Source organism: Dermacentor albipictus, chromosome 1, assembly GCF_038994185.2.
Source record: "Dermacentor albipictus isolate Rhodes 1998 colony chromosome 1, USDA_Dalb.pri_finalv2, whole genome shotgun sequence".
Taxonomy (NCBI): Eukaryota; Metazoa; Arthropoda; class Arachnida; order Ixodida; family Ixodidae; genus Dermacentor; species Dermacentor albipictus.
The window spans coordinates 507,005,031-507,026,421 of record NC_091821.1 but is presented as its reverse complement, the minus strand read 5'-3'; the positions used below and the strand labels follow the sequence as shown (position 1 = coordinate 507,026,421).

The 21,391-nt window shown below is 44.5% G+C and overlaps 1 protein-coding gene across 2 annotated transcripts in view; it reads right to left on the bottom strand.

Annotated features, from left to right (window-relative positions):
* The window catches only part of LOC135907568 (proteasome adapter and scaffold protein ECM29), a 505,292-nt gene that overhangs the window by 157,586 nt on the left and 326,315 nt on the right, over positions 1-21,391 (bottom strand). For both annotated transcript variants that reach the window (XM_065439250.1, XM_065439249.1), the window contains exons 28-29: positions 18,805-18,910; positions 4,239-4,286 (exon numbers count right to left, since the gene is read on the bottom strand). In XM_065439250.1, coding sequence (XP_065295322.1) covers positions 4,239-4,286; positions 18,805-18,910 — 154 coding nt within the window. The remainder of the gene's footprint in view (positions 1-4,238; positions 4,287-18,804; positions 18,911-21,391) is intronic.

The following is a 21,391-nucleotide window of genomic DNA, read 5'->3' as shown; positions in this document are numbered from 1 at the left end:
GTTGAAAGCTGCTTGGGCATGTGGGGGATTTACCTGTTTTCAAAAAAAGGCACAACTATTGCGTTTTGCCAACCTTTTGGCATGATTCCAGATTCGAATACTTTGTTGAAAAATATAAGGAGAGCATCTACGGATGCTGGGGACAGGTGTGCAAGCATGGGATAATGGATCCGGTCAGGACCTACTGCCGTTTTTTTGCCAGCACAGAGAACTCTGTTAAGTTCTTGTAACGTGAATGGAGCATTGCATTTGTCCCTTGAAATACAAGCAGTTGGTAGTTTCTCCTTTTCTGCCGACAGTTTGTATTTTAAGAACGTGTTTGAATAATTAGCCGAGCTAGAGACATTATAGAAATGTTCCCCAAGTATATTTGCTTGTTCTTGTAGTGTTGTCTCAGTGCCTGAAGGTGTAAATATGGGTATCGTGTATGATGAGCAGTCCCCCTTAAACTTCCTGACCTGTTCCCCCACATTCTTTTGGATGTGACAGTGCTATTAATTGTAGATATATATTTCTGCCAAGACACTTTTTCCGCCTGTCTCCGATTATATCGTGCTTTCGCTTTGGCTTGCTTGAAATTCAGAAAGTTGTTATGTGTTGTATATCTGCATAAGATTCCCCAGGCCTTATTTTGCTGCTTTTTTTGCTAGGGTGCATTCATGTGTCCAGCAAGGATTTAGCTTTTTCCGAACAATGTGAGAATATTGTGGAGTGGCCTTTTCAGCTGCAGAAATAGTACAGTTAGTGAATTTTTCATTAATTTCGTGAATGATTAAGTCTGTTAAAATAAGCTTTTTCCGCCTGGCACTGTCTGTGAAAACAGACCAGTCTGCCATTTGTAATTTTAAATGGCGCACTTTGTGAGATATAATGGGTAGTGTTGAGATGAGGTTGATTATAGCAGGTAGATGATCACTGCCATATGAAGTCTCCAGCACATCCCACTTAACATCGGTAAAAATGTCCGGAAGCAAAATGCTAAATCAAGGCAGCTAAAATTACGTGAACTCAGTGAAAAATGAGTTGGCGCACCTGAATTCAAAAGACAGATGTTGTTAGCCAAAATAAAATCTTCGATAAGTTGTCGTCTTTGGTCATTCTTATTGCAGTGCAATGAGCATTAAAATCTCCAACTAAAACAAAAGGCTCCGGCAGCTGGTGAATTAAATTTTGCAGATCTCGAGTTGTGAAATGGCTATGGGGAGGAATGCACATGAACAGATGGTGACAGTCTTAAATGACAAAACGGTGACAGCTGCTGCCCCATACAGTGTACTTAATAAAACGTTCCGTGTGGGTATGCCACCTTCGATGACAATAGCGACACCTCCTGATAGACGACTGGAGTCCTCGCGGTCTTTTCTTACGACAGTAAAACCTTTAAGAAAAGGTGTATGTTTGGGTCCTAGGTTCGTTTCTTGGAGGCAAAATGCTACTGGTGATAACTTATTTATAATGTCTTTGATGTCACCTAGATTGTGAATTAGGCTTCTGCAATTTTAATGAATGATGAAAGCCATCTTTTTGGAATGGGAAAAAAATTACTTATGCGCGTGAGCTTACAAGTTGTAGGTGACGTGTATTATAAAGCTGATCACTCTTATGAAGGGTGGTAACCGTTCAGGTTACCTATCCCTTTCTCAGCAGAGTTGCAATGTTTTTCCTTCTGGGAGTGCTCCAAGGAGCGCCTGTCTTTTGGCCCCAATGACGCCGGGGTTTTCGGATCGACCTCCATCGCCTTTTTCGAGGCACTGGATGATCGAGAGCCAGGCGCCAAGATGCACATCTCGGGCCGTAGGATACGGTTCAACTTCGGGCCCTGGGGCACTGTGGTGTGCTGGGCACCCTTCGACGATGATGGAGCAGCACTGGCTGCAGCCACCAAGGGGTCGGTTGGAGTTTCTACAGGAGTACCGGACATGGACCCTGTAGGCTCCTGAAACTGGTGTGGCGCTGCCCCCTGCCGAATCACACTGACATAGCTTACCTGAGGTAAGTGCCCTAGCCTTTTCCTCGCTTCATAGAAAGAGATCTTTTCCTTTACAGTTATTGTGATTATTTCTTTTTCTCTTTTCCAGCAAGGGCAGCTCTGTGATAAGCTGGATGATCCCCCTTGTAATTTACACATTGTGCCGGAGCATTGCAGTTGTCAGATGGATGATCGTTGGCACTACACTTCGCACATGTTTCTTTGCCTCTGCATGATTGTGATGCATGTCCGAACCTCTGGAACTTGAAGCACCATCCTCAGGTTTAGTATGTACGGTCGGACGTTGATCTTCAGGTAGCCTACGTTGACTGAACTCGGCACAATACTAGGACCAAATGTGAGTATTACGTGTTTTGTGGGGATCTGTTGGTCATTTCGTTGAAGTGTTAGCCTTTGTACCTTGATTACATTTTGCTCCTGGAATCCCTCAAGGAGCTCTTCATCACTGAGGTTCAAGAAATCTTCTGATATTACTCCTCTGCTGGTATTGAGCGTGCAATGTGGGGAGATTACGACATTAATGTCACCGATACTTGTGAGTTCACAGATTTTTTCAACTTGGTCTTTCTTAGTCAGTTCGAGGAGGAGGTCTCCGCTTGCCATCGTGTGATGCTTTGTAGCTTGATTCGATCGTGTTTGATAGGCATTTGGATACTAAGAAAGGCGATAGTTTTCTAATAGTTTTGTTGCCTTCACTGTGAAGGACATCGAACTTTGGGAAGGTGTCATGGTTTCGTTTTAATAAGAACTGAAATGTTCCTTCGGTGCACCCTTGTTCTTGAAGGCAATCTTGGAGGGGAGGAAAAACGTTTTCCATGGAAACACTAGAAAATTCGGCAGTGATGGTAGCCACCCACCAACGAGCCCGACTAGGGGACTAGGTTGGGAATAATGCTTGCAGACACCAGCTATGCATCGCCGCTATAACCTAATATATATATATACCCAAGACTGGATATATTACACACTATTAACCCTTGCCGCCAGGAAATACGGAAGTAATAAGAAGTGAAGAGGAGACAAGAAAGATGGAAAAGTGGGAGAGAAAGACGAAGATTGGAGAGGAAGACAGGAAAAGGCGGCTGCCGATTTCCTCCGGGTGGGTCAGTCTGGAGGTGCTGTCTATGTGACGCCGAGGCCGAATAGGTGTGTTGCCTCTGCCGGGGGGCCTTAAAGGTCCAAACACTCAGCATCGACTCAACCCCCAGGATCCCCCTTTCCCCAGACATGGCTAAGCCGCGCATGGCTACACGCAGGAGGGTCCAACCCTTGTGTGCTCAGGTACGTGGTGTTGCAACACACCAAACACCTGCTAATGCAGACGGCCCCGCGGGAAAAGCATCATGTTATGGAGATACATATTTTCCAGAAAAAAAAATGTTTTTGTTCATTTTGAAGAGTTAGTATAACTTTTGATGCCAGTTGGAAGGCTATTCCATATTCTAGCTCCAGCAAATATAAACTTACAGCACCCATATACATTTTTAGGCGTTGTTAAATTGAAATTGTTATGAAGGGCTTGTCTAGTGACACACTTTGCTGATACTATAATTAATGAAGGATAAGGTGTGTTGGCTGCAACTATATTTCAGACTATATCGGCGGTTTTATAATCGCTCGTTAACTGAAAGGGAGGGATGTTTAGTTTGGCAAAAAGCAGAACATATGATGTACAGTATGATACAGATGCAATTACTCTTACCGCTCTTCTCGGAAGACTGCAGACTATGACAGTATGCAATGAGTATGTGAAGCCCCATGATTCAATGTCATGATTCAATACAGCATGGCAGATAATAGTGGACACATTGATATATATTACACAAAGTAACTCTCAGTGAAAATGCTGTCATGCCTCAATGAGAGACCGCTATATACATAGGATGCAAAGCTACCTTGGCCGTTTTTGTTTTCAGGAAAAAATTGCGACCAAAATTCCAGTTTATATAGTAAACAGTTAGATGAGCTGGCATGAAAAATGATAACTAGGATGACAAATAGGCAACACCAGAGGGGTTTGGTTACAACCCAGACCACACAGTAAGCAACACTTTGTTGGTCTCCATATTGCAACACACACTTGTTCGGATGACAGTACCACCAGTAATCTGAGATAGAATGAAATTACATACCTCCTTTTCGTTATTGTTTACCCACATATGCAGCAGTAATTTCTGAGCTAACCTAGCAACACAGTTTCCTTAGAAACGAGCCGAAGCACTATGACAAGGATTTTCACATGGCTCACCTTGGTCAATGCTCTCAGGGCAGACTCGCTTGCCTTCCGAACAGACTCCTGCATGAGTGGCAAACTTATATCAGGACTTGTTATTGATTCAAGATATCTCGAGACAAAGGTGACAAAAGAAAGCAAGGAGCACGGAATAAACTTCTCTTTCATAAAAAAACAGAAAATCAGTTCAGACTGATCTAATATTTTGTCAAAATTCTATATTCATGAATATTTGGTTGTAGGTTAATTGCTAAAATATAAATTGAAAGTCAAAGTGCCACTTCTTCAGAAATTCGTGTCGAAACCCCATCGCTGGTACATCAATGTGATGTCACATATTTTGCCACATTTTTTCGCATTGGAGCAGTTGTGGCTATGTAGAAGTTATCACAATTTGCTATGTTAATTTATTGGCTCTTTTAGAACACAATGTAGTAGATTTTTTACCGGAAAAAAATTGACAACGCCCAAGCAGATGACGTCGAAAGCCACGGTGCAGGAATTGCAAGGCACTGGTGTTTTGTTTTCCAGCTTCTCTGGCTCATCAAACCTCTTCTCACGGTACGAGTATAGAAAGGTAATTTACTAACACAGCCCAAGTACTTTTCCTATTCAGTGCCCACTGCTGTGCTTGAATATCCCTTTTTTCCTGCTACCCAAACGCAAGAGATGGATTCCTGGTTGGCAACTCCATGACTACCACATTCCCCACTCTACCAGGATGGTCACAATGCTTCGCATGAGGATAGTATTTTGCCATAAACATTTCAACAGAAACAAGCATTCTTCTTTGCCTTCATCGTATCGCACCGTGTACACCAAAGAGGCACTACAGGTCCCAGCAACTCATATCCATATTTAATATGTTAATGTAAATGCCAGTTACGTAGTTGCTGTTTCACCCATATACATTTTGCAGCAGACATAAGTTTTGAACTCAACAAGTCCAAGTTCAAACTTCTAAACCAGAGCTTCAGTGAAAAAACCTTGAAGACTGCTGGACAAGCCCACTGCGACACGTCCCCGCACAGCGGGTAATGGAGAGGTGTCATGAGCGCTACTACAGAAACTAAGGAAATGACATAGTGATCAAACAGTGCTGGGCAAGGGAGCACTGGAGGGATTGAATTTATACTGTTTTTCTTATAGACTCAAAACCTCAACGCAGCTGAACCCAACTATACTGAGCTCATTTACATCAAATTACCCCTTGTATCAAGCAATTAGTAAATACCGTAAAGGTACAATGAGAATATATAGCAAAAAGTATGGTTACTTCAAACAAAAATAGCAGTCCCTACCGGTATATCAAACTTCAAGCAACACGAAAGTGTCCAAAAAGTTGGCTTTCCCACACAGGCGCCAGGCAGGAAGCCAACAGCCCCTCAGAAAAAGTGCTCTACCCCAGCTACACCTGTGCTGCTCTACCATGGTGCAGCCAAAGCCAGGCACCCCCGCAGAAAATACTGTCATGTGGTGGTGACATTGAGGCTTAGAACACAGTAGCAATACTGTGAAAGACAAAACTAACTTTTATTGGGCGAACCTGTGCCCACAAAAACAGGCTGCACTTATAGTACAACGATAGCGGCGAACACGGTCGGCGATCGTCGGAAATCTGATCAGCGGGTCAAGCGCGTTGGCTTTTATAGATCAGTCATCGAATGTTCCAGAGTAACCGCTGGGACCCACGTGTCTTCCACAAAGTTCTACACTATTCATGTCGTGCATACATGCAATCAGATTACACAAGTTCCAGTGAAAGACAGTGGACGGAACCATCGATAACATTCCAGAAACTTCTCAGTGACAAGCGGCAGCATGGCGTCGAGCGTTGTCGTCGGGTTCCTGCCGTAAACCGGCTTAAACGGCATGATCTGTGTTGTTTCTTGCACTGCTGTGTTGTAAGCGAAGGTTATGTACGGCAGGACAGTATCCCAGCTCTTGTGTTCGACGTCGACATACATTGCTAGCATGTCGGCGAGGGTTCTATTCAGGCGCTCCCCGTAAGACCATTCGTCTTTGGCTTGTAGGCAGTTGTCCTTCTGTGCCTTGTCTGACTGCATTGAAGAATGGCTTAGGTGAGCTCCGCTATAAAGGCCGTTCCTCTGTCAGTGATGAGGACTTGTAGGGTGTCATGTCGCAGCAGAACGCTTCCGCCGAAAAATTTTGCCACTTCGTCTGCGCTGTCTTTCGGCAGAGCTTTAGTTTCAGCGAAGCGGGTGAGGTAGTTCGTCGCCACAATGATCCACTTATTTCTGGACGTTGGCGTCGGAAACGGTCCCAACAAGTCCATCCCGATCTGCTGAAAAAGTTGGTAAGGAGGCTTGATCAGCTGTAGTAATCCGGCTGGCCTTGTGGGTGGTGTTTTGCGACGCTGACAGTCTCGGCATGTCTTGACGTAACGGGCAACGTCGGCGGCTAGGCGATATAGCAGGCGGCTAGTAATACCTTTCCTGTACCCTCGACAGCGTTCGGGAGAATTCGAGGTGCCCAGCGGTTGAATCGTCATGTAGGGCGTACAGTACTTCTGCACGCAGCGCTGTCGGAACAACAAGAAGATAGCTGGCCCGGACTGGTGAGAAGTTCTTCTTTATGAGCAGGTTGTTTTGTAATGTGAACGAAGACAATCCGCGCTTAAATGCCCTAGGTACTACATCGGTGTTACTACTACTGTTCTACTACTGCTGTTACTAGGTACTACTCGACGAGGCCTTTTAGCTCCGGGTCTGCTCGTTGCTGTTTAGTGAAGTCTTCCGCGCTTATTATTATTCCGAGGAAGACGTCGCCATCCTCGTCTCTTCCGGCGGGGGATTAGTGGGGGCGCATGATAGGCAGTCGGCGTCTGAGTGTTTTTGTCTGGACTTGTAGATTACCGTGACATCATATTCTTGCAGTCTGAGGCTCCACCTCGCCAGTCGTCCTGAAGGGTCCTTTAAGTTAGCTAGCCAACACAACGCGCGATGGTCGCTTATGACTTTGAGTGGCCTCCCATATAGGTAAAGGCGGCATTTTGCTGTAGCCCAAATGATGGCGAGGTATTTCTTTTCAGTCGTAGAATAATTGCCTTCCGCTTTTGACAGTGACCGGCTAGCATAAGATATCACCCGTTCATGTCCGCCTTTCTTCTGGACTAGGACGGCACCAAGGCCTAGGCCACTGGCGTCAGTGTGGATTTCGGTATCGGCGTCTTCTTCGAAATGTGCAAGTACCGGTGGTGACTGCATGCGTCGTTTTAGTTCTTGAAATGCATCGGCCTGTGGCGTTTGCATTTGAACTCGACATCAGATTTGGTTAAATGCGTTCACGGCTCAGCAATGCGTGAAAAGTCCTTGACAAAGCGCCTGTAGTAGGCACACATGCCAAGGAATCTACGCACTGCCTTCTTGTCGATGGGCTGCGGGAACTTTGCGATGGCAGCTGTTTTCTGCGGGCCGGGGCGTACTCTGGATTTGCTGATGATGTGGCCTAGGAAAAGAAGCTCATAGTAAGCAAACGGCACCTTTCTGGCTTCAGAGTGAGCTTTGATGATTTGATGGCCTCTAGTACTGTCGCAAGCCACCTTAGGTGATCGTTGAAATTTCCGGCAAAGACAACGACGTCATCCAAGTAAACGAGACAGGTCTGCCACTTCAATCCTGCTAAAACCGTGTCCATGACGCGCTGGAACGTTGCAGGCGCCGAGCACAGTCCGAATGGCATAACCTTGAACTCGTAGAGGCCGTCTGGGGTGATGAAGGCGGTCTTTTCGCGATCTCTTTCGTCGACTTCTATTTGCCAATAGCCAGACTTTAGGTCCATGGACGAGAAGCATTTAGCGTTGCAGAGCTGATCCAATGCGTCGTCTATCCGTGGGAGGGGGTATACATCCTTCTTCGTGATCTTGTTCAGTCGACAATAATCGACACAGAAACGTAGGGTTCCGTCCTTTTTCTTTACCAGGACAACAGGGGATGCCCACGGGCTTTTCGACGGCTGGATGATGTCGCCGCGCAGCATTTCGTCGACTTGTTCTCTTATAGCTTCACGTTCTCACGGCGAAACTCGGTAAGGGCTCTGGCAAAGTGGTCGAGCGCACTCCTTGGTGATTATGCGATGTTTGGCGACTGGTGTTTGTCGAATTCTTGATGACGTCGAAAAGCAGCCTTTGTGTTGTTGCAGCAGACTTCTGAGCTACTGTTGCTTAATCACGGGGAGACTTGGATTAATGACGAAGTCTGGTTCGGAAACTACGGTCGTCAGGGTACATGCGGCAGAATCCGAGAGGACAAATGCATTGCTGGTTTCCAGAATTTCCTTGATGCATGCGATCATCGTGCCCTTGTTGATGTGTTTGAACTCCTGGCAGAAGTTTGTCAGCAACACTTTCATGTTTCCTCCGTGCAGTCGAGCGATTCCTCTAGTGACGCAAATTTCACGGTCGAGCAGCAGACGTTGGTCGCCTTCGATGACGCCTTCTACGTCAGCAGGTATTACTGTGCCGACAGAAATAACAATGCTCGAGCGAGGCGCGATGCTCACTTGATCTTCGAGCACCTTGAAGGCGTGGTGACTACGAGGGCTCTCCGGCGGTATCGCTTTATCTTCCAACAGCGTTATGGACTTCGATTTCAGGTCGATGATTGCGCCGTGTTAGTTCAGGAAGTCCATACCGAGAATGACGTCTCGTGAACACTGTTGGAGGATAACGAAGGTGGCAGGGTAAGTCCGGTCATGAATGGTTATTCCTGCCATGCAGATTCCAGTTGGCGTGATGAGGTGTCCTCCAGCGGTTCGAATTTGAGGGCCTTCCCATGCAGTTTTAACTTTCTTCAACTGGGCTGCGATGTGTCCACCCATTATGGAGTAATCAGCCCCTGTGTCCACTAAGGCGGTGACTGCGTGGCCGTCGAGAAGCACGTCGAAGTCAGTGGTTCTTTGTCTGGCGTTGCAGTTAGGTCTTGGCGTCGGATCACGGCTGTGTTGTGTTGAACTGAAGTAGGAACGTCGTGTCGTCAAGTGATCTTTCACCGGTGTAGTCTTGCCTTCCTGACTTCGTCCGGACGGCGGCGTGTCATTATTATGTCGTCGAGATGGTCTCTTCGTCAGCTTCGTCGACGGCAGAGGATCTTTGTCAGTTCAACGAACAGCAACCGCACCTCGATCGGTTGCTGCTTTTAGCTGTCCGGATATGGGCTCGCAGAGCAGCCCCGTGTTGGGTCTGTGTATGGACGGCGCTGCGGCGACAGGTAGCGGCCTGGTGACGGCGAATGGGATGGTCGTCGAGAGCTCCATTGAGTAGCGGCGAGGTAGTAGGCGATGTCACGTGGGCGCTCTCCAAGCTGTGGACGCGGCACGTTGATGGCGAAACCTCGCAGTCCCATCTCTCGGTATGGGCACCGTCGGTAGACGTGACCTGCTTCTCCGCAGTGGCAGCAGAGCGGGTGATGGTCAGGAGAGCGCCAAACGTCTGTCTCCTTTGGGTAGCTGCGCTGGGCGACGGGTGGGCATACATCTGTCTTCTTTGGGTAGCTGCGCTGGGAGACGGGTGGGCGTGCTGGCGGCGGCAGCGGTCAACGGAATTGCGGCGTTACAGGGCCCTGGCGCGATCGCGGAGGGGGACCTTGACGGCGGGCGACGGCGGCGTATGTCATCGCTTCTGGCTGGGGCTCCGATGATTGTGGTTGTACCTCGGGAACTCCGAGCGATCGCTGGACTTTGACAATTTTGGCAATTGAGGCCACTTCCCAATGAAGGGAATATTCTTTGAAGCTCCTCTCTACGACTGCCCGGATGGTCTCGCGCAGATCGTCGGTGGCCATTGATTGAACTCCGGCGTAGCTTGTTGTCTTTGTGCGTCAGTCGAATCGCCGGTACCGCAATTGCAGTGCCTTCTCGATGCTCTCCGCCTCACGAAGAAAGTCGTCGGCGGTCTTCGGTGGGCTTCTTACCATTCCGGCGAAAAGTTCCTCCTTTACACCACGCATCAGCAGGCGGACTTTCTTCTCCTCTGACATTTCCGGGTCGGCGTGGCGATCGTCTCATTCGTGATCGCGATCGTCTCATTCGGCAGCTGCGCTTTGGTCTCCAGTAGAGCTTGGGCTCACTCTTTTCGCACGACGCTTGTAAATGTTTGCAGCAAGCCGCTTCGGAACAGGTCCGTCGTCGTCAGGGTGGCTTCTCGATTCTCGAACCACGTCCTGGCAGCGTCCTCCAATGCGAAATAGACATGTCGCAGCTTCTCGTCGCTTGCCCAGCTGTTAAACGTAGCGACCCTCTCATACGTTTCAAGCCAGCTTTCCGGGTCTTCAAATGTGGAACCGCGGAACGTCGGTGGTTCCTGGGCTGCTGCAGCACGATGGGGGACGCTGGGGCTGCCATTGGGGTTGCCTTGGCCACAATCTTCTTAGTCTTCTCAGGTAGAAGTCTGTGCTCCGGGGGCAGCTGTTGAAAACGGCGGCTTGCTTGATGGTCCGGGACTATGTTGGTGTTCTCTTTGCAGTCCGGGCTTGGATCACGGCTTGTCGGAGGCGTCTGGTACATGAACAAAAAGCACCTCCACCAGATGTCATGTGGTGGTGACGTTTAAGAACACAGTAGCAATACTGTGAAAGACAAAACTAACTTTTATTGGGCGAACCTGTGCCCACAAAAGCAGGCTACACTTATAGCACAATGATAGCGGCGAACACGGTCGGCGATCGGCGAAAATCTCATCAGGGGGTCAAGCACGTCAACTTTTATACAGCAGTCATCGAATGTTCCAGACTAATCGTTGGGACCCGCGTGCCTTCCACAAAGTTCTACACCATTCGCGTCAGGCGATGAAATCAGATAACATAAGGTTCGGCGACAACAGACAGCGGATAGAAGCATCAATAACTTTCCAGAAACTTCGGATACATGCAGGCGCGTCCCGCCCTATGCGATAACATTTGTTGGCGTAGTAGTTCTGTGGAAACCCGCAAGGTGAAGAGAAGTAATGAATAAAGGGAAAATCAGACATCCACCCGTTCGTAGCAATTGCTACAACGGAAGCCCAACGGGTTCCTCGAAAGAAAAGCCTCATAGTTGAAGAAAAATTCATCCTGGTCCGGGACGGGGCTCCCATTGTAGCAATTGCTATGAACGGGTGGATGTCTGATTTTCCCTTTATTGATAACATTTGTTAGGTGGCGAAACGTGGTCGCCCGATAAAGATAAAGCAGTACACATGTCAATACGATGCTGGTCTGCCCTGCAGTGCTCGCTCCGCCGTTCTGGCATTTTTCGGTGAGTTATTTTCCCTTTTTCCAACTTGTTCTCTACGTTTTCGGATAACGACTGGCACAAGACGGGACAACCTACAGTTTAACGTGAAGTTGGAAATTATACAGCTGAGTGTGGTGAAAAAAAAAAAAAAAAAATCTGACATCATTGCAGCACGCTAAGCTGACATTAGGAAGGAAATGATTGTTGCACCAGTTTTTGAGTTCCCAGTGATGGCACTAAATCCTAAAAACTCTTTTGATGAAGCCATTGCAGGTTTCAATGAAGCTTAGAGCAGTTTATCAGTATTTTCAGAAGGTGTTGACTGGTCAACAGTCGACAAGTTTGTGTCTGTGGAGGAAGGTGCAGTGACCATGAAGAGCTTTAGAACAATGTTACGTTACGTATCAAGATTACTGTGATGCATAATGTTTACAACCTTATGTATCAGGACATGAGTGAAAGGAACAGTGAGGTCAACAATTTGAATTCTACGCCCACCTACTCCAACATCATGTGAGTGCTTGCCCTGTTTTGGCACTTCTGCACGAATATGGAATCCGGCTGCAGCTTTATCTGCAGCAATTCGCAACTACAATGCAGAAAAATGTGTTCTCTCCTAGGCAATAAAGATAATGTTGAAGCAAAAGATTTGGGACAATTTCGGGCCATAGTAAGCCTCAATTAAGTCTGTTTCATCTATAAAGCGCTGTTAAAAATACTATGTGCTTTGTACAACTGTTAAAGAGTTCTAGCATATTTACTCACATATAGGCCGACTCCCATTCTAAGCCAACCCCTTAAAGTTCGAAGCCAGAAAAAAAAAAAAAAAAAAGACCCTCGTATGTAGGCCGAACAAAATATAGAGGAAAGCGTTCATCGAAATGAAAACAGTATTGATTGAATATGAACATGCCGAGCTCATTCTACGTCATCATTGCTGCTAGCCTTATGGCTATCTTCCTTATTGCTGACAGCTCATCTCCTTGTTGCGGCGCATGCAAAAAGCGTCTTTCATTGCCCCTTCTAAAGATGGACATTTTTCTCATCGATGCCAAAGTCTCGTTCAGGTTGAACGTTTGACAACGCCTCTGCAGCTACCACAACTTTTCGTCTGAAAGTGGCACTATAGTGGTATCACCTGCTTGGTGCCATTGTGGTAACGCCATGCCTCATGCCGATACGACAAAGGTAAAAATATGTCAAAATGACGACGTCGCTCGTGTACTTCAGTTGGCTACTAGCACGGCTAACAGCAGCTGCGTTATTGACTTTGCTAAATGCCGTTAGCTGTGCATCTTATGTATCAATCTCAATTAAAAACTGGTGCATTTAAAAAAAATTCTTCGAATCTATGCCGACCATAAAATTTGGTATATGATTATTTGAAAAAACCTATAGGCCTACATTTGAATAAATATGGTACATCAAAGGACACAATATATTGAACTGCTATATCGAATGACACAATATATTGAACCAATTCACGTTTATTTGTTCATTCAGTATACGCGGGTTTGACAGATTAATAGAAATAATAAGAACAACTTATATGATGAATACACTTAAGTGTAAAATTTCGCTGGTCATGCTTAACTTCAATGGCTTCCTTGGATCACAGCAGCTATATCAAAGCAAATTTTTTTTGGAAGTACCTCCTCAAACTTTGTATACTGGTAGAAAAAAGTCAAATACAGCGCCTGCTTCTTCAGATGCCTGATTTTTCAGACTTGTTCATTTAAACAACTTTCCCGTGGCAGTGCCACTAGCATAAATGCACAGGTGGGACCACTGTTAGAGGGAACACTGCAAGCATGTGGCTCATGCTCCCCCAATCACAAATGTACGGAAAGTGATGAAGGATAGGGTGCATGTGTAAAAAAATGTGTGTGAAAGTAGAGTTGCGCGTAGATTGATACAAATCTAAGAACATGAAAATAATCTAGTATTTCAAGCAGAAAAGTTCCACTTAATTTGTTGGCCACCTAAGAGCATGGAAATAATCTAGCACTTAAAGCAGAAAAGTTGTGCTTAACTTGTTACCCATCTAAGAACATGTAAATAATCTAGCATTTAAAGCAGAAAAGGTGCGCTTAACTTGCTAGCCATCTAAGAGCATGGAAATATTCTAGCACTTAAAGCAGTAGAGTTGCGCTTAACTTGATACCCATCTAAGAACATGGAAATATTCTAGCACTTAAAGCAGAAAAGTTGCACTTAACTTGCTACCCATTTAAGAACATGGAAATATTCTAGCACTTAAAGCAGAAAACTTGCGCTTAACTTGCTACCCATTAAGAACATGGAAATATTCTAGCATTTAAAGCAGTAGAGTTGCACTTAACTTGCTACCCATATCAGAGCATGGAAATAATTAGCAAAGCAGAGAAGTTGCGCTTAACTTGCTAGCCATCTAAGAGCATGGAAATATTCTAGCATTTAAAGCAGTAGGGTTGCACTTAACTTGCTGCCCATCTAAGAACTAGGAAATATTCTAGCACTTAGAGCAGAAAAGTTGCACTTAACTGGATGCCCATCTAAGAAAATGGAAATATTCTAGCACTTAAAGCAGAAAAGTTGCACTTAACTTGCTACCCATTTAAGAATATGGAAATATTCTAGCACTTAAAGCAGAAAAGTTGCGCTTAACTTGCTACCCATTAAGAACATGGAAATATTCTAGCATTTAAAGCAGTAGAGTTGCACTTAACTTCATACCCATCTAAGAACATGGAAATAATCTAGTATTTAAAGAAGAAAAGTTCCACTTAACTTGTTGGCCATCTAAGAGCATGTAAATAATCTAGCATTTAAAGCAGAAAAGTTGCGCTTAACTTGCTACCCATATCAGAGCATGGAAATAATTAGCACTTAAAGCAGAAAAGTTGCACTTAACTTGCTACCCATTTAAGAAGATGGAAATATTCTAGGATTTAAAGCAGTAGAGTTGCGCTTAACTTGCTACCCATCTAAGAACATGGAAATAATCTAGCACTTAGAGCAGAAAAGTTGCACTTGCTGCCCATCTAAGAACATGGAAATATTTTAGCACTTAAAGCAGAAAAGTTGAGCTTAACTTGCTACCCATCTAAGAACATGGAAATATTCTAGCATTTAAAGCAGTAGAGTTGCACTTAACTTGATACCCGTCTAAAAACATGGAAATAATCTAGTATTTAAAGCAGAAAAGTTCCACTTCTTGGCCATCTAGGAGCATGTAAATATACTAGCATTTAAAGCAGAAAAGTTGCGCTTAACTTGCTAGCCATCTAAGAGCATGGAAATATTCTAGCATTTAAAGCAGTAAAGTTGCGCTTAACTTGATACCCATCTAAGAACATGGAAATAATCTAGCATTTAAAGCAGTAGAGTTGCACTTAACTTGCTATCCATATAAGAACATGGAAATAATTAGCATTTAAAGCAGAAAAGTTGCGCTTAACGTGCTACCCATTAAAAAAGATGGAAATATGCTAGCATTTAAATCAGTAGAGCTGCGCTTAACTTGAGACCCATCTAAGAACATGGAAATAATGCAGTATTTAAAGCAGAAAAGTTCCACTTAACTTTTTTGCCATCTAAGAGCATGTAAATAATCTAGCATTTAAAGCAGAAAAGTTCCGCTTAAGTTGCTAGCCATCTAAGAGCATGGAAATATTTTAGGATATAAAGCAGTAGAGTTGCGCTTAACTTGCTACCCATCTAAGAACATGGAAATAATCTAGCACTTAGAGCAGAAAAGTTGCACTTGCTGCCCATCTAAGAACATGGAAATATTCTAGCACTTAAAGCAGAAAAGTTGAGCTTAACTTGCTACCCATCTAAGAACATGGAAATATTCTAGCATTTAAAGCAGTAGAGTTGCACTTAACTTGATACCCATCTAAGAACATGGAAATAATCTAGTATTTAAAGCAGAAAAGTTCCACTTCTTGGCCATCTAAGAGCATGTAAATAATCTAGCATTTAAAGCAGAAAAGTTGCGCTTAACTTGCTAGCTATCTAAGAGCATGGAAAAATTCTAGCATTTAAAGCAGTAGAGTTGCGCTTAACTTGCTACCCATATAAGAACATGGGAATAATTAGCATTTAAAGCTGAAAAATTGCGCTTAACTTGCTACCCATCTAAGAACATTGAAATATTCTCGCATTTAAATCAGTTGAGTTGCGCTTAACTTGATACCAATCTAAGAACATGGAAATAATCTAGTATTTAAAACAGCAGAGTTCCACTTAACTTGCTACCCATCTAAGAACACGAAAATATTCTAGCATTTAAAGCAGCAGAGTTGTGCTTAACTTGCTACCCATCTAAGAACATGGAAATAATCTAGTATTTAAAGCAGTAGAGTTGCGCTTAACTTGTGGGCCATCTAAGAGCATGGAAATATTCTAGCATTTAAAGCAGTAGAGTTGCGCTTAACTTGATACCCATCTAAGAGCATGGAAATATTCTAGCATTTAAAGTAGTAGAGTTGCACTTAACTTGATACCCGTCTAAGAACATGGAAATAATCTAGCATTTAAAGCAGTAGAGTTGCACTTAACTTGCTACCCATATAAGAACATGGAAATAATTAGCATTTAAAGCAGAAAAGTTGCGCTTAACTTGCTACCCATCTAAGAACATGGAAATTCATACGTGAACTTAAGTCCTCCTGATGAGTTAATGAACAAGTCCAAAATCCCTTTGACCGTGTCATTCCCATGCCACATGTATGCTGGGGATATATATCATCCCAGATCTAAGAACACCTTGTTGTGCTATGACAGCGCACACTGTAAATTGATTAAGAGAGGCATAACAACCACGTGTGCATTGAGGCAGCACTGAGTAAGTCGTGCAAGCATGAGTGCGGTCAAAGTTTTTAAAATCATATAGCGCGATTACAGAATGCAGGCTTTCCCAGTTCTGTGATCACTTCAATATGTGAAGCCATCTTGCAGAAAAAGAAAAGAATAAGTTTCGAAACATCACAAAAATAAAAAAATAAAGACAAGAGACAAGCGCATGTGGTGCCATACTTGCACAAGTTGTCACATAATCTAAAGTTTCCAATAGACATTATAATAATTTGCTTTTCAATGCCCTGTGTAAGCTGTCCTTGATATGTAATCATATCAAAACGTGCGAAAGGCCCCTGTGCACCACAAATCATAAATCCTGTTTCATTGACTGCAAGCGCAACATTATCAGATACTGCTGAGCTGAGGGAAAACTTATATAGGTCAAACGGGACAGTGTTTCAATGAAAGAGCTCATCAGCACAGCAGTAACCTAAAGAATGGCTATGGGAGTCATTTAGCAGGACATTGTAACAAGTGTCACTGCACTTCCATATTTGAAAGAAACAAAATTCATAGGGAAAGGGAAATAATAGAGGCTTACTACATTAGAAAGGAAGAAGATAAACGTGTAAGCACTCCCTTTCTTGCCTTGTCGGGAAAAGAAATAGCTTTTTTAGATGAAAGATTAGGATGCTGCGGATTTGCAATGTTTTTGCGACTAGTGTAAGCATGCCTATGCTGAAAAATGCTATAAAATGGCTGGAGAATTTCAAATAAACTTACAGTTGGCAGTCAGCACTTGTCTGTGGTATATGTTTCCTTGTGTCCTTGTTTTATTTGCGCTGTTTAACATCAGTTCTATATATGAACCAACTAGCCCTCATCAAGATCCTACTCTATCAATATGTTTGTACCAGTAGACCTCACGGGTGATTAAGTGTGAGATCACATACACGGGCTAGACCAAGAGCCTTAGTAGCAGAATTGGGAACGTGTGTAGCTTGTTTTGCGTCAGAAAACTCGGTTGGCGTCTAGTGGGAACAACTTCAAAGCATGGATGAAACTTTCTTTTCTCTACGCCTCACAGAAATTTTTCTAAAACATCGAAACTTTCTTTCCACCTTGGTGATGCTTGTGTGTGTTGGCTAGCAGCTTGGCTTTATTGAACCACAGTCCACAATCCAACGTGGCCATCCTTTGTCATCACCGATTGCACGGTTGCGGATTAGCGACAGTGCAATGTAAGTGTATGTAAATTATTGCTGTTCCCATGCCACATGTTAGCCCAACAAAGCTCCAACGAGCTCCTAAAATCTGCCAGAGTGCCAGTGTTGGCCTATCGAAGGCATCACGATTGCATTTCTTATGCACAGATGTGATTGAGGGTTTTTCTTTGCTGATACAGTTAAACCTCAATATAATGAACCTCACTTTAACAAAATTTGCTACTTAACAAGCTATTCTCATTTCCCGATCTTAGTTCAATTTAAAACTGCGCATTTCTTCTGCATAATTTAACAAAGTAATTTCGTGACATGGTATCAACTTTCTTTTTGGCCACTTCAAGCATGTACTTAGAGGCTGTACTGCTGTTAAATCATGCAAAAGAACTATTAAAAGTGTCAGCTGAGGCAAAAGATATGTGCAAGCATGCTTCTGCATGAAAAGGTTGAGTGGCAAATATGCCATCATGGCATGCGCCAAGATGCAGAATGCAGGAAACACCCCTGAAACATTTGTCCCTTTAGTAAGCAAGTATAAGAGGCCATGGAACACACGGCAGCTCGGAGAAATACGAGCTGGCGATTCCTTCAGCATAAGGTGGTCGGGGAGGGCGTTGAACAGAGAGGGCGATCTCAAGTTTCCGAGACATGCTACAGAGCGTTCCCTCGTGTTGCGTGAGTGAGTGTTTATGGTTATCAAGTGAGAGCTGCTCATGTGTACCCGAGTGTGTGTAACACCGATAAAAACACGAACCTTACTTCACGGAGTTGTCCCTTTGCTATCGCCATCAATGCTCCATCTTTCTGGCAAAACTGTGACATTCTTTCTTTTTCTCAGGACGAACATTCGTTTCTTTTAACATTTTTGTTTTTAAATTGTGGCCACCATCTGATGACGGCTGTGAGCACTAAGCACAGTTAGCCATGGCGTGCAATATTTAGAGCACCACGCGATGCGATGCATGCAAATCTGAGATGCTGTGGGCCACACCAATGCAGTGCTCTCATCGCAATCTACACCACATGCGCTGGCACCCACAAGTGCGTTATTATGGCCCGACCTTCTTGCAATTTGTTTGATGCTACTATCCACCCGGAATGTTCTGGGAATTTGTGAAATTATTTTGACTGCTGAAACTTTAAAACCTAGAATTAACTAAATTCACAATTTAAAGAAGTTTTTAGCTGCAAGTACAACTTCTTTGCATTGAGGTTTGACTGTACCACTTATAATGAATATCGGATACAATGAAGGTAGTGTTCAATGCAATTTGTTATAACGAATGTATACACAAAAAGCTCCCAAACGCTGTTTACATTTCAGGTTTCCACTCACAACTTGCCTTTATGTCATCCCGAACACGGAACAAGTTGTCCCAGAGGTCTGGCACAGAGTCAAGCACATCGTCCAAGTTCCGGCCACTCAACAAATCTGACAAGGCCAGGCAGCTGCACATATGACAGTTGTAGCTGTACACACATGACAGTAGTAGTAGTAGTAGTAGTAGTTAGCGAGATTATTGTATTTATAGAGATTGGAGGGGGGGGGGGATGCTGTGTGAATTGTGTCTTCTGTTCCAAGTGCACCCCTACTGTCATACAGGAATGGAAAAATATAGATTAAAGAATAGAGAAAGAGAGGAAAGCTTAGCCTAAAAATTAATAAAAGGAAATATTGTAGAAAGAAGGACACAAGTGAAAACAAAGGGATATAGATCTACACAAACGGAAAAAGTACAAGAACAAATAGTACATATAAGTAAATACACACAAGAGGTCACATAATTCAGGGCGCTAGGTGGCGGCTTCTTCAGTACCACATTCCACGCAAAGTGCCATTGAGTAAGAAAATCTGAAATTTCATTTTTTAAGATTGCCTTGACAACCAAACACAAGAAAGCAATGTCCAGTGCAGTTCATTCCGTGCTATTCTCCAATTCAAGGTTCGGGGTGAAAGGTAACAAACCCGAGTTGTGGAAATTATGTTTACTATTACAATACTGGAAGTGATCCCACCAGAAAATCAAAGACATGACAAATACCTTTTACAGTAGACTTCTGTTAAGTTTGATTCCTGTTAATTCAATTTTTTTGTTAATTTCATTCTGCATGACGGTCTCAGCCAGCACCTATCATTTCTATGGGCCATCATTTTTCTTACGTCAGTCTCCAAATTGTCTCTTGCTGGATAATTCGAACATGACTGGTCATCACACACGTGCCTGACCCAATGGCAACGCCACGGAGGAAGGAAAAACTAAGGAGAGGCCCTGACATCGCTCTTTGTGAAGCTCAGCGACACCAGAAATTTGCATTACTCCGCCATCTTGTCGGGGCAGATTCTCCCCCCTTGTTTACATTTCTCACCTTTGGTACGACACCTCCAGCGTGCAACCGCAACAGGCTGCGTGGACATGCACGGCGCGCCACAGTGATCTGACCAACGGATCCAATCATGGTGTATACCATCGCAATACTGTTGCCTAAGTCCTTTCATCCGAGTATTGTGTTCTAGCATTGAAAAGAGTTCGTAATGAATTCCGCAAGTTAGGCTGGGAAGCAAGCCCCCCACCCCTTTTGCCGGATTTTCTGAAAATAATCTGTGCATTCTCACTGCACAGCAAGAATGCACAGGTGATGAACGGCCACACATTTTACACCCATCATGACATATGGCTAGCCCATCTGCAGCTTATGAGAACAAACACATACGCTGGTCGTGGCTTTATGTCAATCGTTTTGCTTTAGAGAACAAATTTCGGGTGGCTACGCATTGCAGAAATGTGGCGAGCCACAGCGTGCTGACAAAGAGGCCAGCAGAGGAGAATGTGGTTACACGTTTAAATACAATGAATGTGGCCTGAGGTGTATTGTTCTCAGTGTAAGTGAAGCTTCAAGGCCACAAAATTCTGTGGAATCTTCCGTGCAGTGCCGAACAGTAAGCCCGCATGCATGCAGCTAGTGCGTTTACCGGGCCTATGCGTGACCATCAGCCGTTTGATGTGCGCGCAGGCATACAGTCTCCTGTCGAGCCTTGTTCATTCTTGCACCTCATCCGCACACCTTCCCTTCCCTGTGCCCCTTGAGCACACAAATACCTGCGGTAAGGAGTGCTCATCCCTTAACCGTTCAGGGCCAATGACGTAAATATACAGTGCCGCGAATGAGTCCAAAATGGTTGATGCCATATATTTACGGCGCCATCTGTACGTTTAAAAAGTGTGCCAATTTCCTAACTTTTTCTATTCTGGCATGTGCTGCCATTATGTGGGAGTACATGGAATTCTTTCCTCGCGCCTCCCTCTCTCGGTTTTCATTGCATGCTTTGTTTTAGAGCTAGTTTGTTTGCTCCAGCGTGTCTATATACTACTACCGTTCGTGCATTGGTGCGTGCGCAGGCGGGCGGCAGTTAGTGTGGGTTTTGTTCCATGGGCGGTTTCAGCTTCTTGGCTTCCAAAACTGATGGCTATCTCGCTACTAATCGCTCAAAAGGCGACCAAACGCGCAGCTTCTGCCACTGTCGGGCCTGAATCACCTATGCTGTCGCTTTCCATGTCGCCCTCATCACTGTCGCTAGGAGACACTTCGGCAACAGAGGCAACGATGGCGAAAAATCGAACCTCGTAGCCAACATTTTTCCGGGGTCGCAACAGTGCTGCCGAGCAACGTCTCCGCATTCCAAATGCCACACATCGTAGTCAATGGTACATCCCTGTTGCGTGCCAGCGCGGACTTCTTGGTGTCACGTTCAATGGCATGAACGATGTTTAATTTTATATGCTGAGCACCCGGTGATTTCTAATCCCAGCTTCGTAATGACGCCAGTCCTTGCTTGCACAACGCCGAAATGATGTTGATGTTGATCTGGCTTCATGCGCGAACGCACAGGGCATTTGGAGGCCTTTGCTCCGATTCCTGAGGCTTGTCATT